Below are 25,105 nucleotides of genomic sequence, written 5' to 3'. Positions count from 1 at the left end.
TGCTTCCACCTTCCATAAAGGCATAGACAACATGCAATGCACAGCTTGCACGAGCATGCTGCAGTTGCCTCCTTGTCTAATGCAGAGATGCAAGTGGCTTCTTTTTCTTTTCCAATTTTTAGTTAAAATTTATCTTTACTGTTAGAATTTATAATACTACAGACAAATCTAGAGTGAAACATTGTTACTTGGAAAATGGAAGATCATCCATTAATACAGACAGAGAAGGACTCACTACTGCATGGTGCAATTCTACAAAGGGCAGTACTCATCCGTTTTGGCAATGGCTGGGGAGATTCCGGCAGTGATTTGCTGTTTTGCAAGAGGCCTTATCCCAGCCTGGCCACTATTCCATCATGGCACCACATGACTTTAATTCTTTCTTATTTATGCCTATAGAAAAACAACGGACACAGATCATGTTTTACAAAGTAAATTTAGCAAATAAATAATTGTGCAGTAAAATATCTTCCTTACTTCCATAGATTCCAAATGCCTGCAAGGCTGCAAAGGCCATTGGTGATAACAACAAGTAGAGTTAGTTGCGTGCTATCATATCTGGGAAAGAATCACACAGCACACCACTGCAGCAAGAGATCTTTTGACTCTGATAGAACAGGAAGAGGTGAAGCGCAGTAGCCAAAGTCAGGGCCTTTAAAGAAATGTCTGTTTTATTCATTGTAAGATGGCTTAGGTTTAAATTTAATCCAAGCTTGAGTATTAACTTTAATAATAAATCTTATTTTAATGTGATGCGACAAAAATACCTGTGGTTCTGGTATTAGATGAATGCATATGTCAACAATAATGGAACCCACATATCTTTGAAAATAGTTTTTTCATATAAATATTTTTCTAATTTTTGTTTGCATATATATATTGGTTTCTGGCTTCGACCAGAATTTAAAACAACCTGTTGTCAGTGTTGTTGCAATTAAGAGGCATAAATAAATAAAACAACCTGTTGTCAGTGTTGTTGCAATTAAGAGGCATAAATAGGTACATCCATCTCACAAAGCAAACCATGCAAAAATATAAGCAAGTTAAAATAGGTAGAGAATTGAGAAAACTTTATAAAAAAGAATGCATGCTAAATATGATATACTTGAAAAGCATACCACATGTTGCTCAACAAAGCATAGAAGTCTCAAGAGAGAGAGAATTAGCCTCTGATGTGCTATAAGACTTTTCTACTAGTCTTGATGTTTGATTGACAATGGTCTGCCAATCACAACAAAGCATTGAAGTCTTGGAGATAGATTTAGCCTCTGATGTGCTATAGGCCTTTTCTACTTATCTGGATCTTTGATTGCAATAGTCAGCCAATCAGCATTGAGCTTGGTGGCACAACAGAGACTTTTGTAAACTCTTCCTTTCTGAGTCCTGTGTGCAGATCAGTTGTCAAACATTCTATTCAAAACAATCAGGCAGAAGCCACCAAAAACCCAAAAATGCAAGAAAAATACCCATACGTGCAGTTAATTTTACCTAAATTTATAGCTGTTGCCTAAGTTTTGTTTGCTAAGAAAATGGCTCATATTTGCATGCAATTTTAAAAAATCTTGGATTATACTATAGTTTTTACTTGCAATTTTTTTAGAAATTCCACCCAATATTCCAGATTAGGATTTCTTTGTGCCTTAACTTGGAATGAAGACTTACAGTTTTACTAAAATATTGCTTCTAGTAATGACAAAACATATTCATGCAAAATAGTTCGTAAGATCAAAGTTAATGTGCCCTTGAGAATTAATGGATAGATAAATATTTGTTGCAAGCACAAATTTTCCCCATTAAACATTTCAATTGATGATATTAAAATAACAATATAGTATAGTATTAATTGATGTCTGGTAAATTTCATGGTCATCCTACTACTGATATGAATTTTTTTTTGAAAATCTAACTTTGTATTATGCTCACATGATGATGTATAAAACTGGTAGTACTTATTTGCATGCATTTCTCTCCACTTCAGCAACTTGAGTCAGACTCTTCACTCACTGGCGATTGGCGACTTACAAACATGATGGCTGGAGAGATACCAACTGCCATTACTAATCTGGCTAAGGAGATAAATGTCTTCTCAGGATTCTTACAACTGCCTGAAGTAAGTACCTACTTTATTTAGAATATAACTGATTTTTCTCAAATAGTCTGATGTATCCCAATTATTATACAAGTATTTGCTTATCCATCACTTCCATCATTTGCTTATCCATCAAATGTTTTACCAGGACCTGAAGGTCTTCTACCAAGGCTGCGTGCCTGCTGCTGCAGCTGACAAAAGCAAGTTTGTTCTGCTGCTGCACGGCGCCGCCTTCTCGTCACAGAACTGGCGTGATATTGGAACTCTCAGCCTACTTGCCGCCATGGGCTACACTGCCGTGGCCATCGATATTCCTGGTACCTCACTGCTGATCTCACCATTAATTTGTATATATAATAGTTACGGTATATCCAACTGATCGTCACTGGTAGCTCATGGTGCTTATGAAAGAGTGATAGAAGGGACCTTGCGATCTCACCATTTTAGATCAAGGAATAATGAAGTTTTTCTGTTGGTAATCATAATGAGTCACATTCGGAATGTATGAATATCATTAGTTGAATGATTTAGTAAGATAATGTAAGGTATTTTCATATACAATTACATTACACAGACTACTTTGCACATAGTCATTATTGTTAATTGCTTACCAGAGAGTATAGAATGTATTTCAAGCTTAGTTTAAACAGGAGGCAATACCTTTCTTTTATCCTTGCACGCACTATATTTTTTCCAAAAACGAGTTCAAAATCTTCATCATTGTATTATAAAAGTAATCACGAGGGGTCTTGATAATAATAAAAGCTGTGTCAGCGTTGAAGATTAGGCCATGAGGCCGGTCACCTTCTCTGAATAAGGTTTTAATATTTGTTCACTTCCTCATGCTTAATTTCACTTGTAACTTGCGTTTCTTAATAGAATAGAAGTGTCGGCACTGCAGAAATAGGCCCATGGCCTGTTGCCAATTCTTGAATTTTTTTGTGACTTGATTCACAAGGGAGAATTAACGTGTCAACTCACCACCTTCAGGTTACGGTAAAAGTACAGGAACTGCCGTCCCGTCAGCTAGCTTCGTCCCGTCTGTGGTGCAGCAGCTACAGCAAGTCTCTCAGCTGCAGCACTGCACTCTAGTCCGCCCCATCCTCATCTCCCCCTCCATGAGTGGGCAGTACAGCGTACCCCTGCTAGTGACCGAGGCTCAGGATCCCTCTGGTGACCCGTACCTGGGGGCGTATATCCCCGTAGCTCCTGTTGCTACAGAGCAGCTCACCACGAGTCTCGCTTCTGCAGTCAGAGTAAGTCCTACTCACTCCTGGGCCATGAAATACGATACTACTCTAAAATTTCATCGTAATACGTAATTTTTATTGAAAATTTCTGAAAGTTTCTGTTTTTTACTGTCTTGTTTGCCAAGATTTTTAATAGATACCTGTGCTGTTGAAGCAGACGTTCTATGAAAACCCATTCTCTGCACTAGCTTTATTTTCTTTCAGGCTGAGGGTTAGTGTAAGTACAATTATCATTCAAAACAAATTACTCATCAAACAATTTTGTTCACGTGTCAAAAATTGGGACCTTGCAAAGTTAAAAAAGTAAAAAAGTGATTTCTTTTTCAAAAATTTTATGAGAATCTATCAGATTAATGTAAGGAAATTTTGTAATAACATTACAATATAGTCAACATTATAGTATTCTGTAACTTTTTCCCTAATGAATCAATTGAAGGAATTTTTGACGCAGTTTAAATAACCTTTGAATTCAATAATGAATTATGCATTGTGAGCCAGTGTGTGAAATTGACGATTGCTTTGTTCTCAGACACGGACTCTCATTCTACGCGGTGAAACTGATAAAAGTCTTGGGTTGAAGTCGGTTGAAAACCTGAAGCACATCCCTGACAGTCTGGTTGTGGTCATTCCTGATGCTGGGCATCCTGCGTACATCAACCAGCCCCAAATATTCCACAACATCCTGCATAATTTCCTTAATAGCCTCTGAATGCCGAGGCTATTCCTTCTCTCCACTAGACGCATTTGATTGCAACTAAAGTCAGCGGTCAAATCAAGGAATCTCACTTCTCACCTTATAATAGTGGAAGTTTCGAGTTGAAAGCTCTCTTTATTCGCCCCAAAAAGGTGACAGATCCAGCAGGTTCAGAAAGTTGATTCAGTTGCTATTGAAGTTTATGTTGTAGTGCAATTTAACCAAAGAACAATTTTTCAGGCTGAAATTATTTATCATAAATGTGGCTACAATTGCTTGTTCGATCCTGTCGATAGACGAATTTAGAGTTACTATAAATAAAGGTTGGTAAATATATTCTGTCAATTCACTGGTCCTCACTAGTGACTGTTCATTTGTTATAGACTAGCTGAAATGAACTAGTGTTCAGCTTGATTTTATCGATTTTACGCGAGGTTATAAGAAGGCAATGGTAATCCCTGATGGAATGAAAAGGTGCTTTTTATTTTTATTACCTGCATATTAACATATATGGTGAATTCGTTGCTTTTGTTTTGTGCTTTCACTCGTCCTTAACTGACTTACTCATGAAACGTTTCTTGAAAAGACATCTAATTTTACTTTCGTATTAATCGAAGTGTCGTTGATAATCAGATTTAAATTGAGGACAACTGTTAATGTTAGAGCATTCTATTGATCATGTTCATATATTCCCCTGTTTTAGCTATAGTCTCGTTTCACGTTGAGTCTCTACCGATATCCGACAGGTTCTTGAATCATTATACGCTTTTTTCGTGTCTTTGCTTGCATAGAGTTCATAAAGTTTTGCTTTCATCATTTCTTGTCATTTATCACGGTTTTTTCCTGCTAGAACATGTATGTAAGATTTATACAAGAAACTTTTAATCCGACTTGAGTTTATTCATCATTTGAGATAATGAAACTTCTTCCTGGAAACTTTTATGGTAAGAAATAACTCATAATTGTGACCAACGCGTGCAACAGCGTCCGAAGTCAAGATCTCATCGTGCAAAAGCGTTCAAAGGCAAGACCCTCAAGTGCAACAATCCTCATTTGGCTTTGGTTGATTCTTGAAAATATAAATCTCAAGCTTCTCTGAAATGCAGAGTTTCACGATATTAATTGACGTGGTCCATAGATTCCTCAGAGATAATTCATAAAATTATCTGGAAAATTGAACATCGGCTATTGAACGATGGAATTGGGAAAACCGCGGCCTATCTTAGTCACAAAATGAAATATTAAGCAAACAAACCGCACTACCCACCTACAGAAAGTCTGAGACAGCACAGCCACAACAGTTGAACAAAACACTAGTAAAGAACATGACTCAAAACAATACTTTCAACAGAATTAAAGGCTCAGGATGGGTTATTCTCTAGTAAATGTCCAATATGAAAACGAATAAAAAATTGTCCGCTAATAAACTCGTCTAGATGAAGTCAAGATGCATATATTACCCACACTCTTCTCGCTTCATTGTCACGTAATGTCCTGAGGACCCACAACAAAGTAGAGATATAAATATTCGCCATGTTTCGAAATCCTGATCCAGAGAAAAAATCTCATCTATGTAAGCAAAACTAAGAATATTCCCACGTTCAACTAGTGAAAGGAATGTCGCCAGCCACTCGCTGCTAAGACTTGCCAACTTTTGACCAATAAGCTAAGCTTCTGTCCCGCCAAACTGCTACGTTCACAGCCACTTTGGCAGAGCCGCCCAGACACGCTAGGTTCGTCGAGACGAAAAGATCAGCCAGCGTCGGATGTTGAGTCAGCAGCCAGCCTGACGAGTCTTCATCTTCACCCAGCTTGTTGCTCAGTTTGTTCAAAAAGTTGGCTCGACCCCTGCAATTTAATAAATTATTAAAAATTGGATAATATACGAAGGGAAAACCAAAAGTAACCAGACTGATTTTTAAACATTTGGTTACTTATTCCAAATCTTCTGACGGATCATTAGCTTGACTGAACTCCAAGTCACTCACGACAGTTCCGCAAGTTCGTCAATACTTCTAAGTCGATCTCTAAGGATTAGGTTAAATTTTCTCAACATTTTCTTCCGTGCGGGAAGTGGACGGACGACCGACCTGAACGAGATTGATAAACAATTGACATTTCCTCTTTCTTGAAACGAGAAAGCTACTCAGAAACTTATGTTCTACCCATAGCATCATCCTTGTAGGATGTCTGTAACAGTTCCTTGTCATTTTTTCATAAGAAAGCAAAATTTGATGGCGGCACGTTGCTAACGAAAATCAGACATCATCAAAAAAACGACAAGCAGGCAAAGGAGCGTCACAAAAAATGTACGATTATGGAACAGGGCCTTCTATGGCAGCGATGATAGGCACACTAACTGAAGAATGTCAGTAGCATATGCTAATACAATGAGAATGTGGTCATACAAAAACTTCGCCCATCACCAAGTCAATCCGGTTATTTTTGGGTCCCCCTCGTACCTGTTACATTTCAAGTATTCTCATTGCCAATTGCCAAATAGATAAATGTAATTTACAAAAGAACCTTTAGATTTTGAGATCACAATACTAATCATGTAAAACAATAATATTTACATCTATGCATGGAGAGAATTGTGGCCCTACAAATAATGATCGATGCAGAGTAGACGGAACCTCGCACAGGTCGCAGCAATTGTACCGCACTAATTCTCAGCTTAGAGCACAAGAAGCTAACACTGACTTAACTTACATAAATCTTAGGGACCTGGACCAGTGCCTGCTGGTGCCAGCAATTAGCCAGTACCTGCTGGTGCCAGCAATAAGCCAGTACCTGCTGGTGCCAGCAATGCGCCAGTACCTGCTGGTGCCAGCAATGAGCCAGTACCTGCTGGTGCCAGCAATGAGCCAGTACCTGCTGGTGCCAGCAATGAGCCAGTACCTGCTGGTGCCAGCAATGAGCCAGTCCTGGCAGTCATCGAGCCAGGCGTCACACTCTGCCAGGATATCCAGGGACAGTCCCTCGTACAGGGGCCCCTGCAGCGCCGGGCTCACAGCGTCCCGTGAGAGCAGCTCAGCCAGACGAGCCACGTAGCGGCAGATGTTGACCTCACCGGCGATCTGTTGTGAGGTCATTGTGAGATGAGGTCATTGTGAGGTGAGGTCATTGTGAGATGAGGTCATTGTGAGATAAGGAGGTCATTGTGAGATAAGGAGGTCATTGTGAGATAAGGAGGTCATTGTGAGATAAGGAGGTCATTGTGAGATAATGAGGTCATTGTGAGATAAGGAGGTCATTGTGAGATAAGTAGGTCATTGCGAGATAAGGAGGTCATTGTGACATGAGGAGGTCATTGTGTAGTGAAGTCATGTTAGATGAAATTGTAAGATGGCACGAATTGACCTAGGGCACGAATTGCCCTAGGGCACGAAGCGTGACTGAACGTTCATTAGACATTGATGTCCTGTTATCACTACGGAGCACACAGTCAATATCACAGTCCGCATGAAGATTTAAATTCACTTCGGTTATTGCTGCGTTTCAATTTAACCAAGGAAGCATGACATTTCTGTTAAAAATACATTCAGTTTACTCAATGACATTTGCTATAGGCTTTAAAGCAATTAATTCACCACATGAGACATCACTACTAGACCAATCTACTTATTGATAGGTAGCCAAATCAACCTTATTTTATTGCAGGATTAAATAATAGGAAAATACTTCACCAGATTGATCACTCGCTTGTATTGAAGCTATAAACCATAGTCGATTTAAAGACCGCGGCAATTGTTCCTTCTTTACCTACTCTATAAACTTATTATAAATCTTTTCATCTAGAAGCAACATAAACAGTTGAGGCCTCAGAAATGGTTATTTATTTCCCAATAAAACTAATTCAACATCTGATTAACTATAAATTCCAAACCTCAGTTGAGTTGAGAGGGGAAACTATAAGTCGGGGGACAGGCGCCTTCCCCCCCAGCGTGGATGACTTGGGTGAGTTGCCCCCAGTGAAGGCGGCGCTGAATATGAGACGTACTCTCACCACGGGCTCCGGCGAGCTGCTCACGCCCTTCAGGAAGTTCTTCAGCGAGTCTGGCAGGTCCTGACAAACAAAAATCCGATAACAAAAAACTTTTCACAAATTGGTAAATAAAAATACAAGAAAATCCGATAACAAAAAATTTTTCAGCAATAAATAAATATACATGTGGAAAGTTATCTATCGGCATGAAATAGTATTGAAATATTTTTGGGATGTTAGTCGCAATGCTATACTACAACACGTGAAGTAGTCTCATTAAAATATTTGCTGGAATTTCAGTAATAAATGTATCGAATTATGATGACAAGCAAACATATGTTGGAGGTGGACCATTGAAATAATTGCTGAAATTTCAACATAAAAAAGCATCGAGTTGGGGTGAAAAGATGCTAGGAAGTAACCCTTATAAAATAGCACGGAGTTAGGGTGAAAAAAAGCTGGGAAGTAACCCTTATAAAATAGCACGGAGTTAGGGTGAAAAAAAGCTGGGAAGTAACCCTCATAAAATAGCATCGAGTTAGGGTGAAGAGGCTAGGAAGTAACCCTACAGCTGGAGGTGAACGCACCCCCAGGGAGCTGTGGGTGTGGACGGACACGGCGGTGGGAGAGACGGAGGAGAGGAGGGCGGCGAGGAGGGGGAGGCTGTGAGGGGGGCGGTGGGGGTGTGCTGTGATCACCAGCTCCATGGGGCGATCAGCTGACGGCGAGCCTGGAAATATTTAACCTTATTAAATAAATACATCAATATTAAATTATTTATTCATTAGCAAGTAACCATTTTAAATAAATACATTAATATTAATTTATTTATTAGCAAGTAATCAAAAGATCATAATTAAATACATCAATATTAAATTATTCATTAGGAAGTAATCAAAAGATTATAATTAAGTCAGCTATCATGATACAATTAAAACATAAATAAAACAAAAACATATGCGTATATGTTAATGAATTTGTATTCAACAGAATACGTATAGCAAATGCAAACTAGTGATCTCTTTCAATGTGCAGAGCTGAGAAGCTTCTGTTGAAACGCTATCCCCTGAAGATATTCCTAGGGACCAGCTAAATACGAGGCATTATATTATATATAGGAATTACATATGATTTTCACTTCAGACTTTAATATAGCAGCTTGGTCAAGTCATTGTGATTGACGTATTATGATTGACGTATAATAGAACACGGAAGGGGATCGATCGTATGTCTTGCACAATTAACAATATTATATACCGTATCTGTTCATAATGATTCATCTGAACATAATGATACATATGAACATAACGATGCATCTGTTCATAATGATACATCTACAACAAGTGCGTGACACTTGACATATCTGCACTCTGGCGTCATAATAGATCATGATAGCGTTAACCTTATTCAAAATATATCAAGTAGCGAATCGAGACCTAATAACCACTTAGAAACCTAAACTCTAAATAATAATCTATATGAAACTTGTTATAGTTCATGCTTCAGTCTTAGAATTATTTTTTCGTACCTAATCAATGGTTTAAACTTTAAAGTGCCTTACTGCTACCTTTTTGGAATGAATATGGTACAAATGTAATTACACTCGGTGCGATTAAAACATTGTGAAATTATTATATGTAAATAATCATAAAATAATAATTATAAATAAATAATGATACAAATTATGAGATAAGGGTTAAGCACGTACCGGTGAGAACTGCCAAGGCGGAGCCGTAATCAACCGAACCCTTCTTGGCAGGACCTTCTGTCAAGTTGACGTCCATCTTGACGGCGACCTGTCTAATCCTGTCCTGCAGGTCGTGCAGCTGGTGCAGGATGCGGTCCTGCCGTCTGGACAGCTGGGCCGCTGCTGGCTCGCAGCTGGTAACGTCCGTCGCAGCCACAGGTGGTCGCAGGTTAGATGTTGCGAACCTGTAGCGTTAAAATTATAATATAATTTATTATATAATGTTATTTCAATAATATAATGAAAATAAATACGATTCAATAATAATATATCATTAAATGATATAAATAAATATATAATATAAGGTTACAATATTTTTCAAGAAATTTCAAATTAGCGTCTAAAACACTATGTTCTGTTCTAGTGTCGAGGCTACTAGAGCTGTTTCTAAGGACTTATGTCGTCTCCAATAAAACGTTCCTTCGCATAACACATCGTGACTTGTACAGTTAATATGAACGGCAAGCAAATTTGATTAAAGTGGAGAAAAATCCCTACAGCTGAAAATGCGTTAAAACACATTCCGTGACAACGGAAGGTCTGTTCGTATTGATCCCTCTTACTCGCGATCGTAAAGTGCTTCGTGCACAGTCCACCAATCTATGTCTTTATCATCAAATCTGACGGGACTTCCAATTTGAATAATTTAAACTAAATTTCCATCATTTAATATATCCATTCCAGTCATTTAATATTTACATACATAAATTTCCTAAATTATTGCATGCACAGTTCTGTCAGGCGCTATATTAGGCGCCACCTGAGCGATTATATTATTGGCTCTAACCTGAGGACAGGGATTCGTTGACTAAGGGGTTGAGGGATAAGTAAGACGCTTCTTTCATATAACTTATTTTGATACGGAGTAGTTATACATGAGAAATACAATAAATGTATAGGCTCAGACGTCGACCGTTAGGTCGGAGTAGCTCAACGCGAGTTACATGGCAGCGTGCTAGTCAGTTACTGGGGGCCTTACTATAAGGCTCCCAGCTCTTTTATAGACTCGCGACTTCCGCCCACTACTGAGGTCTTGATCGCTTGATCTGTCACGTGATATTGCCCATGCTGACTCAGGTCTAGTACATTTCCATCAATCTTTACCACGTCTAGTGAATATTACGTATCAATTACAGATGATATAATATTAGACTATTATTATAATGAATAGAATGAGACGCCAGGTTGACACCAGACAGCTCGGGATAAGTTGACTTAAAAATCGTCCCCTCCGCTCTTGTAGCGGCTGCGGTCGCCATACATGCGGCTGCTGCTGCGTGTAGTAAATCAAGCGAGTCACTATGACCCACTTATGGGGACGACACGCTTCTGTAAGTGAAAATTTCTCTCGTGATCTTAGCAGGGTTGGACAGCCTCACCACCCGCCTGCAGCAGAAGCAGCAACTCAGCAAACTATCCCTCACTCTCCAGCGCAGCAGCAAGTCTTCTGGCATCTCCCCTATATTAACTCCGGGGTTTCGGGTGCTGAATCTTCTCGATGAGAGAACTGCGTAGCGGTCCGACGATAGGCGGTGGCTCTACCATCAAAAACGGGACAAAGATGGGATCATGGATTTTCTGTGTGCTGACTGTCCACTTGCCCTTTTTAGAACCAAGAAGACCTCGCCAACCAAGAAAGATTTGTACGATGCAATACGAGGATTAGCTTAGCGGCGAACAAAATAGGACTTGCTAGTGCTGCACTTATGGCCGAAGCGAAGAACTCGATTAAACTTTCATAAGTTTAATCGAATTTACTCTTCCACGATGGCAGCCTCGTCACTTCTTATATATAGGGGTGTAGAACACGACACTTTTGTCTAGAAGAACTTTTAAAAGAGATTGGAAGGCCCGCCACTGTTTCAAAAATTTGAATCATCACACTAAAAAGTCTGGACGCGGTTTAAATCTAGCCCCGATGTCTCAAAGATCACCAATCTTTCGCTGACGGTAGCTAGGCTGTCCTTTAATGTATAGAATTTATATGAACTCCAAATAATTTCCTTATAACTGCAAGCTTAGTGTTGTGAACTTTAGATTCTGATTTCTGTTGATCGCTTTCGAGCACCGCCTTTTGGGCTACTATAATAGCTAATTAATAGAATTGCTACCGAGGAATTTCCTTTACTTTACCCCCACTCTCCAGTGTTTTGAACACAATCTAATATTGTATGATCCTTGCAAGGCAAGGTTTTTATAGGATGAAGGCCCGGCATGTAAAGGTTCTAGTGAAAAAATTACTAAATGACGAGGCCTTTACGAGAAAAGGTTGCTAGGTACAAGATAAGGTTCTTACAGACCAAGGTTGCTATAAGACAAAGATTTAACTAGGAAAGTTCTAATCAGATGAGTTTACAAGACGCTTTCCTAATGTTCAAGCTTCTGAAAGTCACAAGACATTCACTTACACGAAGACGTCACTCAATTGTATGACAATGGCGAACAATTCACGAAACGTCAAGCCTTGGGCCTCAGTCACATGAAGCGTGATGCACGATGGCTGTGTCACCAGCTGTCTGCGTCACCAGTTGTCTGCGTCACCAGCCTGTCTGCGTCACCAGCTGTCCAGCTGTCTGCGTCACCAGCTGTCTGCGTCATCAGCTGTCTGCGTCACCAGCTGTCTGCGTCATCAGCTGTCTGCGTCACCAGCTGTCTGCGTCACCAGCTGTCTGCGTCGTTATAGAAGAACACGATTGCGGCAGCAGCCGTCATCTGTCAACTGCATGACAGGACATTTTGGCAACGGCCGTCAAGGCTTCTCCTGTCACTTAGCACATCTGTCAACCTGCCAACAGCACGCATACGCTCTACATATTGTACAGTAACGCTGCCTTAATTGATTAATTAAATAACTATTATTAATTGACATTAGCTATTGATGTGCTTCATCAATTCCTGGCTCTCTTGCGCACGGCTAGTCTTTAGATCGCCTTTCTTGATCAGCTTCAGTTTCGTTTTCCTGTCAAAATGTCAAAATTTACGCCACGTTTGAATTCAGAACATTTTTTTTTTTGTTACCATAGAGTGGAATTAAAGGGTAGGAGTGAATTTTTGCCAGCCATGTTTGAAACAAAGAAAATAGGGAGAATGAATTTTCAAAAGCAGGACCTTTGATGATGGATGAATCCTCGGGACATATTTTTAATTGTTTATATCATTGATTCGGATAACAAAATGATAGCTTTGATTAAAATAAGGTGTTCGGGAAAGCCATGCAGGTAAACCCCATACAATTCCACCAAATCGTAGTCCTACTTTAATTACGTTTCCATTTGTTCATAAGAAATTCTATGCACGAGTTCTTCCGTGCCATTCAACTCCATGCTCATTCACATCGTCGTCATGAGATTACATTTAGTTATTAGGTATTATTTGGGAAAGAGAGTATGCTTGATCGATAAAAATCTTGAGGTTTAATTAAGATTTTGAAATACGCTTACCTGGAGCCCGTCTTGATACAATAATTTTTGCAAGGGGACGGTAAATTTACGCCTACAATCGACGTGGGTTCACTGAACTCAAGTGTCAAAAGATGGTAAAGTTACTGAGCCCCTGGCATTGTTGGAGGTCGGGTTTAGTCCCAACACGATGAAAAACTAATCATACTGAGTAAGGGAGAGCTTTAAACGTGCTTATTCCCATTACGATTAAAATAATGCCGAAACGTGAACCGGATGCGCGGTCACAGAGATAGGGCCGATTTAACGAGGAGCGCAAAGCAGCGCCACCTCACTTGACGAAGCCCGGCGGGGCACTGAGAGTCTGAGACGTTCAACACCATAACTGGGCCGAACGGTTGAGCTCTTTTTGGCAACAGAGCCTGCGGCTCTGGCGATTTTTTTCTCATCTTTCATGGTAGTTGCAGCTTGACATCAGCAGTAATACATCTTTCACTCAAGATTTGGCTAAATAGTGATCAATTATAATACGTAAACGATGAATCGATGGAGTTAATTTGAAAACAACATTTTACGCCTCACGAGTATTATGTGTTACAGTCCGAGCAAGGTTGCTACAGGCCAACGTTGCAACAATACAAAACTGCAACAGGTGAGGGCAACTGGAGGTACAGGGCCAACCAGTTCTTCAGTTTAGAAATATTCCTCAGGTTCTTCAATTTCGATTTGCCTATATATAGCAGCATTTGTCTGCGTTCTCCTACAGGGGTTGCGGTTCGCAGAGATTGCGCAATACTTGAAGGGCCATCGAGGGTAAGAAAAAAGTTTCTACAGCCACAAGTTTACTGATGACAAAGAGAAGAAGTTCTCGAGACACGATAGACCAGAAAAATAACAGCGACGATTTTGATAAGAAAACCACATGTTTGGGAAATCATGACTTATTGCATACATTTTTTCACCAATTTCAAAGTCAAAATGTACTTCAAGAAGATCAAAAAATATCAACTATCAACGCGCGTAAAACTGGAAACCCAGAAAATTGTGACTAATGATACTGATAACGGGAACTGAGATTTTAGTAAGAAAAAATCTTAAAACATATAATAATACAAGCTCTTAGGTAATCCGCTATATAAGGTGAAACAGTCTACGAGGACTTCTTCAAAGTCTCCAGCAGCCAACAGAAATATAATCACAATTTTTAATTATTTTCTTCGATGCATTTACTTGTTCAGGTATCGCCAGGTGGACGCCTCTACTAGTTCAGTAACTCTAGGCAGATGAACTAACGCACGATATGAAATAATATTATAAACTAATATTCAAAATAAACTAAATTGAAATACAATAAAAGATCGCAACAGTTACCCATTCGTGGCCCTTCAAGTAAAGCTGCAAAATTTCCCTTAGAAAACGACTCTTGTTGGATACATCTCTAAAAAAAGGGTTATGTAGAGTTTGTTATCAACGCCTAATTCAAACAGTTAAAGAAGAACTTTTGGAAATAATTGTACATTCAAATTTTTGTGTAATGTATGCACGACTGGAGCCATCGTAAGCGGAATAAGCTTGCACCAGAAAAATTTAAATTAGTGTTTGATCACAGAATTTAATCCTCGTGAAAATGTTCACGTTGAGTTTCACATAGAAATAGAAACTTTTGATCCTAAAATAAAAGTATTTAAACAATCAAGGTAGACTAAACAAATACCTTCTAACACTTAACATAGCCGTTGAGATGACCTAACCACAACAAACAACACAATAAATTCCCACTTCAAATAAGAAGTAATTCTTGGCGATCAGCCGTGCATGGAACAACATAAATGCCGCCATAAATAGTACAAAACACTGCGTGCTAAAGTAGAAAAAATTGCCTACTAAGTGAAAAGATGGCCTGCTAAATTAAAAGAGGTGGCCTGCTAAAGTAAAAAAGATGGCCTCTTGAAGTAAAAAAGACGGCCTGCTTAAGTAAAAAGACGGCCTGCTTAAGTGAAAAAGATGGCCTGCTAAAGTAAAAAAAAGGCCTACTAAAGTAAAAAAATGGCCTGCTAAAGTAAAATGCTGGCCTGTTAAATAAAAAAAGACCTACAATGAGTACAAATGAATGAATATAAAAAGTAGGCCATGAAGCAATAGAAAGATGGCCATGAAGCAATAGAAAAGAAGGCCTACTTGTCGACGGTGCAGACGGGGTGGCTGTAGACGTGCTCCAGCTTCACTTTAGGACCCACGAGCTCCCGGATGTTGTTGCTGCCGAACATGATCATGGCGGGCCTGTTGCATAAGCGTCATAAGCATATAATCTACATGATGACAGCGATCACCAGCTCTATCACGACGATAGATATATATTATCCTTGTCTGCTATCTGACTATGAGATGCTTTTTCCTATGTGTTTTAAAATTATTAGTTACTTACTTAACCTCTCTTATCAAGTTACGAGATAATCATCCTCATCTTTTATTAAAGAATTATTTAATTATCCTTATCTCTTACCAAAGAATTAATTATTTATCTTAATCTCACCTTTCAAGGGACAGACCCCAGCCGAGGACGGACACGTTGGGCGGCAGCCCCATAGGTCTGAGCATCTCCGGTCTGAAGAGACCGCTATTGCCCACCTCCACCCACTTGCCCAGACCTTCGTGATAACTGCCACACAGTATCAGTTCATAAGTTCATATTATATTATCCTGTCTCAGTCAGTTCATACGCTAATATTATATTATCCTGTCTCAGTTCATAAGAATATATTATATCAACTTGCCTTCAAGTTGTTAAGGCAGGTTTTATTCGTCGCGAAGCATAGGCTAATTGACGTCATCATCTATACCGCCTCTTGAACAATATTATTGTACAGAGCTTACGTATGAAAATCTGACAGTGCTCATTAAATGAATTTTTTGTCTATTTTTTGGGTTCCTTGCAGCAGATTTTTCAACAGACACAAGAAAAACGTACAAATTTTAATCAAATGACATAAGATTACTAAGATAGAACAGCAAGGTAACAGAGCTTGCAAACGCAAATGTTGTTAATGTCCCTAAATTTATTATTTTTAAATTTTGTGTATATTTTCACTGAAAAATAATTTGATACAACCATAACTAGAGAGAAGAATTAAATATGGTCAGCTTGATGACGTGTGTTTACTATTAATTAAGCTGTAAATAAATAATTTCCATTTGTCAAGCAAAATAAACGTCAATATAATGAGTCGGCATCAACTAAAAATCAACATAGACGAATCTTATAGTCTCAAAACCAGTGATTTTCAACAACAAATGCTTTACACAGTTTTCAACAAGTTTTCAAGCCTTGAATGCAGAGCTTGCTCTGAGACCAACTCAAATTCAACCTTGCAACTAAAGAGACATCAATTCAACCTTGCAACGAAAGAGACATCAATTCAACCTTGCAACGAAAGAGACATCAATTCAACCTTGCAACGAAAGAGACATCAATTCAACCTTGCTACTAAAGAGACATCAAGTTCGATTAGACCTTCTGTTTGCACCCTTGTATCTATCAAACCAGGGATACAAGGTGCAAAACCTTGTATTGTATATCTATCAAACCAGGGATCAAACATTTTCAAACAAACCACACAGTTCTAGTTTATATGGTATGGGAGACATGAAGTTCATTAACGCGTCATGACCAGCAAAACGCACCAACAATTTCTAAGTTATCCTCGCTACCAAGATATACATGGACAGCACAACAGCAAAATTTGTAGATGCGTTCGTTTTGCACACGTTTTGTTATGCAAGTCTAATGAAGAATGTAAGCAGAATTGATCCCTACATTGTAATAATTATTGTCAATGTACCAACCTGTAGATTTCCATGGAGGGTTCGGTGTAGGGGTTGTATGTGGCTTTGAAGCGCAGGTCTTTGATGCCTATCTTCTCAAAGAAGGCCTGGGTGCAAAGAAAAAAAATTGGCATTAATTATTTCAAATTCATCAAAATTGGATTCCAGCAAAATGAAATAAATTATAAGGAGTCAAATATTCGGCAGTCACAATGATATTAAGAATAGAATGATACTTTAATTTGAATAAATGTAACATTAATGGCAGTTAACGCACGGTTAACATGCCGATGCGGTGCAGAATAAATTATTAGGAGTCAACTATTCGGCAGTCACAATAATATTAAGAAGAGAATAATTATTTCAACATGAATAAATGTAACATTAACGGCAGTTAACGCACGGTGAACATGCCGATGAGGTGCTTCACGCTGAGGTTGTAGTCGGCCACCACGCCCTCGATCTGGTGGAACTCTGCCAGGTGCGTCGCGTCCAGAGTCTCGTTTCGGAACACGCGGTCAATGCTGAAGTATTTGGCAGGTCTAAAACCTTCCTGCAAAATAATATAGAATTAGGAAATATTAAGCATTCTCCATTGCATGGACAATTTTGTAAAGTAAATGTTTGTCAAGACTAAGTACTTAAATATGTCGTCCGAGTTTGTCAATGAAGGAAAGCAAATTTTACACTTTTGATGGAGTATTGAAATGCTCTTAATACATCTCGGAGAAATGTTTGATTGCGTAATTGGAGGGTAATATAATTGGAAAAGATGATTAAACATGACCTGCAGAAAACACCAAGTCTACAGACATTTTCCCTTCGATTTTAAAACCTTAAATAATTCCAACAAGTTATGATAAACCATGAGGCTAGAAGCTTATTGATATGAAAAAATTGCCTACGTAGCTAACTTCCGCTACAGCTAGTATGTGGTCTCTTTAATGCCAAAAGTTTTGTTGGAGCTAAAAATTCAAGATTACAGTCTAAATAAGTGCGTACACAGAAAGTATTTTCATACTACACGGTATATTATGTTTTTATATTACATGTTTATTATCATTTATAGGTATATTTCTCTCAACTAAAGCTAAAATGTGCTAAAAGTTTAACCTGTGCCAGCTTGTGGAGCATCCTAGCGCTGACGGCGGTGGTGTGGGTGCGAAGGAGATTCTTGTGGGCTTCCTCTTCACTCCAGGGATACCTGTAGCCTGATGACCCATACCCTCCTTCACTGTGCACTTTCCGCACCTGGTATCAAGCCATTGCATTCAACTAAATCTTTCAAGATGATTAGTGTTAGAGAGTCTAATATCATCTTAGAGAGTCTAATATATACGAGTTATTTTCATCAATAATATTGCTGTCGGTTTCTAGGTACAAATGGAATCATTTAACCCTCTACCGCCTGACATGAGTAACAGGAGCAATATTGTCACAAGCCTACTTCACAAAAAGGATACGTTCTAGTGAGCGCTAAATGACTTGCACTGATGGTTGCTGCCACATACGTCAACTTCAGAATGTTCTCAGTTGCGCACAAACATAACCAGGTTGCTACACTCAATATTGCACCGATGATTGCCGTCACATACGTCAACTTCAGAATGTTGTCAGTTGCGCACAAACGTCCTCAGGTCGATACACTAAATAGTTTATGAATAATTTCATTTGAATGTTCCCGCAGAGTGAGATACATTATGTTCTTCTCATCATCAAATGAGCACAATGCTGACCGTGTGCATGTAGTCCGTGGGCACGGCTAGAGCCCGTCCAGGAGTCTTGACATAGAAGGTGTCGTGCGCATCCCTGGCAGGATGTTGCTGGGGCTGGAAGAGGGCATCAAAGTTCCAGAAGGCTGACTCCACGAAGCTGTTAGTGGGCATCTCAGTGAAGCCCATCTCGAGGAAGATCTGCCGGAACTCTGAACGCAGCTGCATCAATGGGTGCAGGTGCCCTGGTCGTACTTCTTGCTTGCCCTGGAATGAGCAAAGATGAATGATTTTAAGATATTGTGCTGGAAGAATTGGAATATGTAAAGCAAGTAGAAAAGATTAAGGGGAACAGGAGGAACACAAATGTTAGAGTTCAAGGAAAAATCAAGAAACTCAGTTTAAAGAACAAGCAGAAAGGCCAGCTAAAAAACAAAACGGAGAGGACAGCTAAAGATACAAAACAGAGAGGACAGCTAAAAATACATAACAAAGAGGAAAGCTAAAGATACAAAACAAAAATTACAGCAATAGAAGTAAAAATAACATCACCATAAGATAAAGCACCTACCTTTTTCCAAGAAAGCAAATTCTCACAACTATCTTTATCATGGAAATAAATAGGTACAAAAATTTGAGCATTTCAAAGAGAATATTAATAAAACCATCTGTTTAAAATGTGCTAGTCAAATAATTCTGTTAATACATCAAACATTGACAATTGGCCAGAAGATAACCTTTGCTCTGAAGTTGAAAGGTTTGAAGGTAGTGATCTTCCACTGGCCTGACTCGATGAGAGCTTTGGTGAGCTCTGCCTCCAGCTTGCTGATGGTTGTTGTGAATCCAGGGCCTTTGCTGACGCTGAACACCGTCACGTCGCTGGCAACACACGAGTAACTTATTTATTATATAGCACAGTGCATTTGGTACAGAAAATCAGTCTATTTTGCCACATTTTTCTTCTCTTTGCTTCGTGTCCGTCTGTCTGTCTGTCTTCAAAAACGCAAACCTCAATTGAGAGCACTTCTGCAAATCCTAGAAACTTGAAATTTGGCATGCATGCTTATGCTGCCTAACAATTCAAGATTTGATCATCAAAAGTAATTGGTTTTAAACTTTTTTTTTCAATTAAAAAAACCCTAAAAAATCACCAAGGTTGGGAATCAAATTTTTTTGTCAAACATCCAGAGTTGCCAAAGCTGGAACAAGATTTGAATTGCTAAAATTTCTAAACTAATTAGTAGAAAATAAATATAAAAAACATTTTTAAAAACCAAATTTTTCTGGTGGTTACACAACTAAAAATAATGAAATAAAACAAATAAAAAAACATGTTTTCTTAACAAACAAAAAAGAAAAACATTAACTCTTACATAACATTAACGTTATGTCAAATGTTATGTAATGTTATGTAAGAGTTAATATTTTTTCTTTTTTGTCTGTTAAGAAAACTTGGTTTTTAAAAGTTTTTTATTTTTATTCATTTTATTTCTAAATATCATAGGATCTCCATGAAGGGTGTTAATAATTATTGCATATATTATTTGATTGTAGTGTTAATTCTTGCAGATAAGAAGCAATTCTCTTTCAAATATATTTTAGTCATTTTGATTAATGGATTTTCATATTTCTTGTACAAGTTTTATATGCTTATTGATTCAACATCATATTAATAAAAATGTCTTCACTAAGAAAAAGTTTTGAAAATAATAAATTGTATGAATCAATCAATGAAGGAAAAATTCCATTAGCAATTAATGCAAGCTATTGATTTTTGAAGTGGGTCTGTAAAATCCATGATTATTGATTAGTCTTCATCTCCTAGGAACATAATAGATGACACTCACATATGCACGTACCTTCTTTCTGAATTAAAAACCAACAAAGAAGCTGAGGTATTTTTACAATATATTAATCTTGTTAAGGAAGCAAAACTCACCTATCTTTGATAAGTTTACGCTTCTTGTAGTCAGCAAGTTGCTTATCCGACAGCTGGGAGTGCCTGCCAGCCACGACCGCTTGAAGGTCCTGCTGCACCACATCACTGATGCTCTCAACCACACGCACCACATTTGGTCCCTCTTTGCGGACCCACTGAACATCATAATGCACACTTAATTAAGGATTCTAAATTATTCAGAAAATTATTATGGCCATAATAACTTTTGATTAGTGGCTCCTGGCTAGAAATAATGGGGCTTAAATAAGGAAACAAATGTTGGCCACCTGAAGTCAACTCCACTTCATAAAAAGTGAATTTCTTTTTTCTAGCTGTTCTTTGGTGCCGTAAAATGTGGTAACTTAGACCACTTTTCTTTTTATAAATGATGCCATTTTTTTACTAGCTAAATTAAACTTGAATTGAAACGTGCAAAATACAGGTCTATACTCTAGCTTCACTCACCATAAATTGCTGGCTCCTGCCTCTCATAGTCTTTATGTAATTTAAATAAAAGTGATGGTCTTTGTTACCCCAGCTCTTGGGGTAACTTAGACCGGGTGGTAAAATCAATTATATTTTTTGTTAAAATAAATCCAAATAACTCCAGGTTTTGGTGCATTGTAGCAGAACTCTTCTAGTTACATATGCAAATGACAAACTTGAGGAAAGTGTCATAGTTTGCAAATGGGAGGCACTGCCCCATAATGAGGGAAATGTGACTACCTAATGGCAGCCCTGATGGGGTAATATTGACTGGCTTGGAAATTAAGTTAAAATTACCATATATAAGACTCTGTAGAGTCTGAAACATAAAGAAAAAACATAAATAGGCTGTCAAACATAAAATATGTTATATATGGTAATTTTATATTAACTTCCAAGCCGGTCTATGTTACCCCATCAGGGCTGACATTAGGTGGTCTAAGTTACCCCATTTGGGGGTGGCGCCCCCCATTTGCAAACTATGACACTTTCCTAAAATTTGTCATTTGCATATGTAACTAGAAGAGTTCTACTACAATGCATCAAAACCTGGAGTTATTTAACCAAAAAATAAAAAAAATTGGAGGGGGTACTCTGACAGGCTTTAAATAATAGCTTTTTTTCGTGGGTCACATTTGTAATTTTTTAACCTATTAGATATGCAAACTTTTCAAATCTTTCTATTATGTTATGTAGCCTCAGTATTAAGCCTTTAATGCCCATTGACAAAATTTTCCTATGTCAAATAGTTTTTGAGTTGTGGGGGTTTTTGTTAAAAAAACTAAAAGTGGTCTAAGTTACCCCGCCGGTCTAAGTTACCCCATTTTACGGTGCTTCATAGTAGAGGTGAAAATTATATATTGTATTGATAATATAATCAAAGTTTTAATGCTAATTAGATATAAAACCTGAACTTATCTCCATGAAAACATATGGTTACTTTTATAAAATCAAGATATTCTAAATTATATTTTTGTTTCAAATATTGAAGCTGAATGGGAGCTAAGTTACCTCTAGTACCTATTTACCTTGAATAAAATGAATTCTATCACATTTCACATCACTCCAATAACAAGTTAATAATAATTATTTTTGCATTTATTGGCAATAACAATCCTGAAGGCTCATATTATGGGAGACTCAGCAGGGAGACTTCAAACTCAGGACAAAGTGTGGCAAAATTCATCCACATTGATAAATCAGATGACCATAAAACTTTACATAATGTGTATTTTTATTCCAACAAAAAGTTGAAAATCTCTGAATTTACATTCCTATTTAACCTACCTAGACCATGTTAGATGAGAGCAACTCTATCACAGCTTGGCAGCAGAAAGCAATGGTAAATGAGAAGATTTAACGCAAAGGTTTTAAAGCTGAAGAAATAACTAAATATTTTCCAGCTAAATTTGTAATCACTCCCATATTTTCATGACAAACTAGAAAGTATTAGAAAAGTTTCAGCTGGCATTGCTGATAATTACAAAAAATCAAAAATAACTGACTAATGTTTAAAGTACCTATTGCTACATAAATGCATTCTTCTAAATGCGCCCAACAGGATATAGGTAACAAATTGAAGAACAAGAGGAAAAATTCTTCTCATAAGACAGTCTGGTATATCTTATTGAATGCAAATTATAATTTCTATCAGCAGCAGCATTAGAAGAGGTAATTAGCTTGTGTTGTACCTTGTTTTTGAGAGCTGCTCCAAGTGCAACATTGGCAGTAGGGAACTCTTTCTTGATTGCGTCTACAGAAGCGCCAGCTTTGGAGAGCCAGGAAAAAAGTCGAGCTTCATGAGAGCCTTCCTTGCTTATTTGAAGGCCTTCTTCTGTACAGCTCCAGCATTTGACACTCTTTGAAGAGACACTTATGACCTGAAAAATTAAAATACCATTATTCAAGGATTTTCAACATCCTGAAGACGAATTTAATAATTTTCTAACTTTTTCTTTCACATCAGCAAGATCACAATAAAATTTTTACAAATGTTTCATCAATTTAAGGAAAAAACCTAAATCAAATCTGTTTCAACTAGCAAGTGGGGTGAGATCCTAATTTTTCTGAAGCATAGTTTGCAATTAAAATTAATATATCTAGTCAGCAAGAGACGCATCAATGAGTATACATTAACCATTCCATAATATATCATGCGTCAAGTTCTTGCACCATCTATAGACTATTACCATCTTTAATGGTAGGCTATGTTTAAAACAATCTGGAAAATTGGGCAGCATTTTCCCAAAATCACAGGTTAAAATAATCATTTAATCTATAACTTTATAAAATCAAGAGCAAATATTTTTTAATTACACTGGAGAAGTTAATCAAGGCCATAGAAAATGAAATTGTACACTACCTACATGATATGGGCATTTTTTGCCAAATTAATGGGTGGCCAGGGCCTGGTGGTTGACACCTAATTTCACAGATTGGTGCTTGCAGCTAGAATATTATCAGGTAGCACTTAACAGCACAGCAATAATTAAATATGGCGATTATGTTACAATTACATAAAAGAAAAGTTTTGAATGCATAAAATGAACAAATAGGGTAAACGCGGTATATTCCAACATCGTAGGTAATTCCGTCACTTCTCTACTTTTTCCTTTATGTTAAGCTTTGTTTTAGTTCCATGCAAATTTGCTTAATTAAAAGCCTAATAGCTGTTAATTAAAACGTAATTAAGTAGTGTTCAATATTTGTTAGTGTTCTAATTCAAAGCCATGTTGTTACAGCTCACACAGCGAACAGAATTCGAATACGTTGATGTCGGCATTACGTATCAGTTAAATTTGAAGCGCTGACGCAATACGACTCACCACGTGTCGAATATTGCCACACACAGTGACGGAATATAGGGATTTGGTAGGTTTCCATTCTAAATGCTTTTTAATAAATATGGCAACATTTTGTGACGTTTCATTGTTGCTGACGCGTAGTGAAGTGTTTTGAGAGTCATATGAAGGCAACAGAACTTACGTAATGGTAACGCATACGGTTTTTTTTATAGTTTTTCATTTCTCAATGCGTCCTTAATGTGTTGGAATATACTGCGTTTACCCTAGATAGGCTAAATGAGAAATAACAAAAGAATAAGAAAAATGTGAAAAAATAGCACAAAGTCATGATCAGCAGTTCAGGACAGATTGGAGATTGGACTAACTATATTCAAGTATATTGGAGATTATAGGAGATACAAAGGAAAGGTCAAACTCAAAGGGGTTGGTATTTTTTTCTCATCATTGTAAACATAAACTTAGCTGCAAACTTTCAGTAATAAGAATAAATTTACAGTTCTTATATGATGGCAAACAAGAGATTTAGGTATTAGAAACCAGGACATTAATCAATCATGATAGGCTTAGGTGGCAAACCAGAGATTTTTAGATCAGTTCATTTCTAATTTTCTCATTTACTCAATATCAATATTCAAACCAAAAATTTTATGGATGACAATGTTGGCATCCATGTCCCATGATACATTGCTTTACTACTTTCAGGACTCAAAATTAAACTGAAGGATGAGTCCAATAACACTTTCTGGTTTGCCACTCTGATTAGCTATTTAATAATTTCCTGATATACTTTAAATTTTCATTCAATATCTTATACATTTCAATACTGGTATCAATGATACTTACTGGCCTACCTTTAAAACTCAAAAAAGAAAGGCCAACAACTAAGTAGTTCCTTGTAAATCTCAATAACTGTCTTGTTAGTCACTCGGAATGATTACTGCTGGCCTGTCTAAACCTAATTAAATAAGAATCTACTTCGCCAGTTAATTTTATGATGCTTGTAAACTTACATTACCCAATGTTTCCAAAGATTTTATAGCTCCGACAACTTTTTGATGCTCCTCTCTGACTAATATTGAATAAGCTAAAGAGTCGATTGAGTTTTGACTATTTAAATCGTTTAATATTCGTTGAGTCAGGTCACCTTGCGAACCCATGTTGACAACGTGTTTTGAT

The 25,105-nt window shown here is 37.7% G+C and overlaps 2 protein-coding genes across 2 annotated transcripts in view; one reads left to right on the top strand and one right to left on the bottom strand.

Annotated features, from left to right (window-relative positions):
* LOC108672670 (protein ABHD14B) overlaps positions 1-4,923 on the top strand; it is an 8,712-nt gene extending 3,789 nt beyond the window's left edge. Inside the window, exons 2-5 of the mRNA XM_018160375.2 lie at positions 1,979-2,110; positions 2,238-2,406; positions 3,080-3,345; positions 3,869-4,923. Coding sequence (XP_018015864.1) covers positions 1,979-2,110; positions 2,238-2,406; positions 3,080-3,345; positions 3,869-4,048 — 747 coding nt within the window. The 3' untranslated portion in view covers positions 4,049-4,923. The remainder of the gene's footprint in view (positions 1-1,978; positions 2,111-2,237; positions 2,407-3,079; positions 3,346-3,868) is intronic.
* On the bottom strand, positions 4,486-25,105 carry LOC108672669 (phenylalanine--tRNA ligase alpha subunit). Its single transcript, XM_018160374.2, has 15 exons — positions 24,940-25,105; positions 22,817-23,005; positions 20,640-20,794; positions 19,438-19,579; positions 18,725-18,967; positions 18,102-18,239; positions 17,392-17,541; positions 17,010-17,095; positions 15,700-15,825; positions 15,345-15,446; positions 9,730-9,953; positions 8,609-8,751; positions 7,923-8,102; positions 6,935-7,113; positions 4,486-5,881 (listed from the first exon to the last, which is right to left on the bottom strand). Exons 1-15 carry the CDS (start codon positions 25,084-25,086, stop codon positions 5,671-5,673), a joined length of 2,415 nt encoding a protein of 804 aa, XP_018015863.1. The 5' UTR covers positions 25,087-25,105; the 3' UTR covers positions 4,486-5,670.

This window comes from Hyalella azteca, unplaced genomic scaffold, assembly GCF_000764305.2.
Source record: "Hyalella azteca isolate HAZT.00-mixed unplaced genomic scaffold, Hazt_2.0.2 contig12157, whole genome shotgun sequence".
Lineage (NCBI taxonomy): Eukaryota > Metazoa > Arthropoda > Malacostraca > Amphipoda > Hyalellidae > Hyalella > Hyalella azteca.
This window is presented reverse-complemented; position numbering and strand designations above follow the sequence as displayed.

Excerpts from the sequence above, each read along its gene's own strand:
- LOC108672669 (XM_018160374.2), bottom strand. The coding sequence starts at position 25,086 with ATGGGTTCGCAAGGTGACCTGACTCAACGAATATTAAACGATTTAAAT. Across the intron at positions 23,006-24,939 it reads CTTTGGAAACATTGGGTAAT|GTCATAAGTGTCTCTTCAAA; the intron begins GTAAGTTTACAA and ends TTAATTTTTCAG. Across the intron at positions 15,447-15,699 it reads TGGGGTCTGTCCCTTGAAAG|GCCCGCCATGATCATGTTCG; the intron begins GTGAGATTAAGA and ends CTTATGCAACAG.